Consider the following 4,793-nt stretch of genomic DNA (forward strand, 5'->3'; position numbering starts at 1 on the left):
GGAGGAGCCAAGGGAGTACTACTTAAAGTTAATTTTAGTTAATTGTTGAATAACGAAAGGTTTGGGGGAACGCATGTAGACCTCACTCAATGGGTGCGTTCGACTTAGGGCAGGTCTGGCTGCAGCTGACGTGACGTGGAGCGCCATCTGCCGGCCGCTGCAGGGGTGCAGTATAAACTGACTACAGCCAAGTCGGACAGCCTCTATTCCTGGTAGACTTCACTGCGATGGCAGCACTGTCAGAAGGGTGCAGATAAATCTATACAAAAATCACCTGCATGCACAATACTTCTTTTAAAATAACCAACTCCTGATCCAAACTGTTAGTAGTGGAAAAATAAACTATTGTGTATAGTGGCCCAGTATAAAAAGATAGCTTCCAAGAAAAATGATCAAATACATGTATTTCAAGGATTCAGAGTTTTTATTGTCATGTACAGAGTAAAATGCAGTTCTTACTTGAATGTCTTCTTCACAGACTGAACAATTAAACAAATAAAGCAACGGAACATTACAGTAACTAACGATAAATACAGCACTAATTTACTTGTACCATTAGAGCATTTATTTAAACTTTATTTTACCAGGTACATTAACTGAAATCCAGTTCTCACTGCTTTATGTGATATGCGGCAGAAATAGCAGATAACGCATCGGAACTTCCTGGCACTGTTGCCATCCCCTCAGCAAGGAAAGCAGCCATTGGCTGCCCCAAAAGTCGCTAGAAGTCTGTAAATGATTTCATCACCTCATTTGTATAATGTGCAATATGCACGTAATTGCAATGGACGCTGTAGGAGAGGAATAATGTCGTGGGAGAGAGGAAAAGTGGTTAAAAACACCCTAAATACGCGTAGAACAACAGATGAACTGTCTTCTGTCGATTCTTGTTTTTTTATATATCACATTTCCAAGCCTCCTCCTTTGTCTAGGCTTGGGACTGGAAAAGGTGACCCCAGAGAGACACTCTGGCAGAGTACATATACACAGGCTGTGCTGGCTCACAGAACGAGTGGATCATCATCATTTTGGTCAAGGTTCTCTATGTAAGATTCTGCAACTGAGGGAGCTGACTTGAATGAGTAAGCAGCTGATGTGGCAAAAAGTTGTACACAACTGCACTGGCTATAGATCCAGCATCTCCTCCCTCCAACTCAACAAGTCCCAGAAATGCTGACACAGTTGTCTGTTTGGTGTCACTAAAGTACCTCATCACAATCCCCAGGTACTTAGAAACACTTAGAAACATCTGTGGACTGATCGAGGAGGAGGCTGAAGTGATGCTCACCCACATCTGAGACCAACCTTTTTATAAAGTATGGTGCTAGATCACCATTAATCATTTCTGTACACTTTGTCCTGTGCATTCTGAAGTGGGTAACAGCAGTGGAGTCTGAGAAAGCAGCTCTACATGCTTCTCCAATGCCATCACATGCCAGCATAGAACAGTGTTCAGCAATAGCTAATGCCATGGTGACCTATGCTGTTTTTGCAGAATGAATAATTTTAACATTTAATGGCAATGTGGTTTGGCTGTAACTGTTATAAGGCTTTGCCCTTTGAGTATGTTTTTGGGTTGTCATGTGGCTCTGCAGTCGTCTGCCCTTCACTCTCCTCTACACTACTGCTGTGCTGACGAGCAGTGCACATGTAGTCACAACTGGCTATAATATGTAAACAGCAGAAAATATAATAATTTTTGCGAAGACCTGGGACCTGGGTGACGATTCACTACAAAAAGTATATGAAAGAATTAGGAATGCCAATAAATGTTGAAGCGTACATCCAATCTCAGGTACTAAAGTAAACTACCATTTGACCGGAGACGTACTCTCGTCGTCTAAGAAATCTCTAAATATAACGACAAAGTCACGGGGTTGTATCTGCGTATTAATGTGTTAATATTCGTGGCTGCATAGAAATCAGTTTGAGGTCTATATCGACCACTAGGCTGAAGCTGACTGTATTCGCCGGTCTACCATAAATCATTCTGAAGCAACGCTAAACCGCCAGTAGAGGGGGCTAGTGACTCGATTTGAACAGCGAATCTCCACAAAGTGCTCGGAGACAAAGTGCAGTTTGTTAATCGCCATGCTCCATCCCCCATAATATAAAAATGTCAGCACTGATTAATAAGAAATGTTACCGTAGAAGATTTTAATCATGAAATTTGCGGCCAATTAAATTGATAAATGTTTAAAATAAAACATCAGGAGGACTTGAGAGCGAGTGAAAAGGCATAATCAGTCCCGATGTGTCACTTTGTAGAGAGGTATGCTACCTTTTGAATTTCACAATCTCATCTCCTCGACATTCATTTCAAAACGTCAAAACGCTAAAGAATTTGACAATAGAGAATGAGACTGAATAGGACAGTGCCAGCAGTGATTTATGAGAATTTTCAAGTCAAGTGCCATCAGTGGTATTCGCTGTATCCCAGAGTTGAGATCACGTGTTAACCTATGGAGAGACGTATTTCCGGTGGAACTCTGCTCAAGTAAGAACTTGACATGAACACGACAATAAAAACTTTGAATCCTTGAAATACATGTATTTGATCATTTTTCTTGGCAGCTATCTTTTGATACTGGGCTGCTATACACAGTACCAGAGGTGGGACCAAGTCATTGCTTTGCAAGTCACAAGTAAGTCTCAAGTCTTTGCCCTCAAGTCCCGAGTCAAGTCCTAAGTCCTGCAGTTTGAGTTTCGAGTCCTTTCAACTACAGAGTAATAATATATTTACACCGATCATGTATGCTTTTAAAATCTGAATTTATTAAAACAAGTGCAATTGAAATTGCAGAAAAAAATAGTGCTGACATTGCACTATTAACCAGTCATTTTTAACATTTAACTCATATTTTGTAAGAATATTCTTCATTTTAAACCACTCCTTTACAAAATAAACACATTTGAAAAAACAAGTGCAACTGTAATTATTTGAACAAAAAGTGCTAACATTGTATTTCCATGCCATATTGCATTTCAAGTAGTTCCACAGCAGTTTGTCCTGTCCTTTACTTCTCATCTCGTTTATCTCATCTCATATTGTCTGTGTGTTTATGGGTGTGTGTGTGTGTGTGTGTTTACATGTGAGAAACATAAATACATGAACATAACAATGAACAGGGCTGTGCTCTTTATATGTCAGAGCCCTTTGCTGCATTGCATTTGCAAAAGACCAAATTGGCCAAAAGTCTGTCAGTCATTTGTGCACGATGCGGACGTAGTATAATGCCACCATGGCTGAAAACTCGCTCCACTGGAGCACTGGAGGCAGGCACTGCCAAGACTCTGATGGCCACTCGGAACAGTGAAGGAAGAGTCTTCATGTTCAATGCCCAGAACAAAAGGGCGTTCTGTCCTTCGGCTATATCAAGGTAGTGACTTAGCTGTAGTGATGGAGTAGTGCCAACATCCTTCTTCTGCCTCTTATGGTATGCAGCAAACAGCCCTTCTTCTCTGAGGTCCTCTTGCTCTTCCTCATCAACAAAAGGCACAGGTTGCTCAGTCTCTGCAGCATCTTGCAGGATCAATTCTGGCAAAACATGTAAAAACAATAGCAGAAACAATAGAGTCCTTATTACCATTTGTGTTGGTGATGCAGTTGGTGTGTTAGACTGAAATACTACAGAACACTTAATTATTGTTGCAGTCAATTAGATCAGATTATAAGGGAAAAAGTTACATTAGACTCTGTAACATTTACCTTTAACTCGTTGTGCCACCTCTGCCTTGACGTCACGATTGACCAGGACATGGGGCTCCACCCACAACAGAGAAAAGGCTGGATCCAAGGCAGCTGCTTTGAGGTAGACTGGATCTGAAAAGGGAGCAGTGACCCCATCTTGTGTCCCGGCCATTTTCACGTTGATGAAGATTCCAAGAAATCTTCTGTTCAAGGATGCCTGGAGACTTCTGACCAGGCTGCTCAGGAAACAGACTTGGGGCTTCAGCTTCTCAAGGTGGTGGTTGATGGACAAGACGGATGGAACAACAGCACTGATTGTGATGACCTTCTCCCCCTGTGTCAAATCAGTTGCTTCTCCAAATGGCTTCAAGATGTCCACCAACTCCTTCAACAGATTCCACTCCCGTGCTGTGAATGACAACTCCCTGTGCCCAGCCTTTTCTAGAATAGCACAGAGCTTTACATGATTGCACTGGAGAACTGCCTTCACTTGCCTCGGTGTTGAGTTGCATCTTGTGGTGACTGCAGCAAGGATGCCTTTCTGTTCCCCAAATTCAGCATTAAACACATCTTTGAATGTTGTGCTTGTGTGCAGCAGTGAGCTGAGTTTTGATAACTTTGAAAGAGGAGGAGATACCACTTTTGTTTCTTTCAAACCGTCTCCCACCACCAGCTGAAGAGTGTGCGCAAAACACTGCAAGCGCTGTTTCTTTGCCATGGCAACGTCTACTGTTTGCTGATCTTCCAGGGTTAAGTCACACCAGAGCTCAGGGTCATCAAGATGATCTCCATCATCGTCATCATCTTGTTCACTGGGGAAGCACACAGTGAATGCTTTCCGCATGTTAGCAGCACTATCACTAATAATGTAGTCCAGTTTATCTTTAATGTTGCATTCATCACATATTGACTCAAATTGGTCACAGATTCTTTCAGCTGTGTGTGAGCCTTTGAAGCGCTCACAGGCCAAAAGGTTGGACTTTAGCTGTATCCTATCTGCCTCTTTCTCTATCCAGTGCACAGTGACACCCAGGAATCCCCTCATCTTTCGGTCAGACCAAATGTCCACAGTGACTGAAACATGGTCAGTGTTGCTCAATTG

General features: G+C 42.2%; 1 protein-coding gene across 1 annotated transcript; it reads right to left on the minus strand.

The window, feature by feature from the left end:
• Positions 1-2,791: 2,791 nt before the first annotated feature.
• On the minus strand, positions 2,792-4,578 carry LOC125719951 (zinc finger BED domain-containing protein 4-like). The gene is made up of 2 exons (XM_048994862.1): positions 3,710-4,578; positions 2,792-3,538 (listed from the first exon to the last, which is right to left on the minus strand). The coding sequence occupies exons 1-2, from the start codon at positions 4,533-4,535 to the stop codon at positions 3,141-3,143; spliced, it is 1,224 nt and encodes a 407-aa protein (XP_048850819.1). The 5' UTR covers positions 4,536-4,578; the 3' UTR covers positions 2,792-3,140.
• Positions 4,579-4,793: the final 215 nt, after the last annotated feature.

Source organism: Brienomyrus brachyistius, chromosome 24 (genome assembly GCF_023856365.1).
Source record: "Brienomyrus brachyistius isolate T26 chromosome 24, BBRACH_0.4, whole genome shotgun sequence".
Classification (NCBI taxonomy): domain Eukaryota; kingdom Metazoa; phylum Chordata; class Actinopteri; order Osteoglossiformes; family Mormyridae; genus Brienomyrus; species Brienomyrus brachyistius.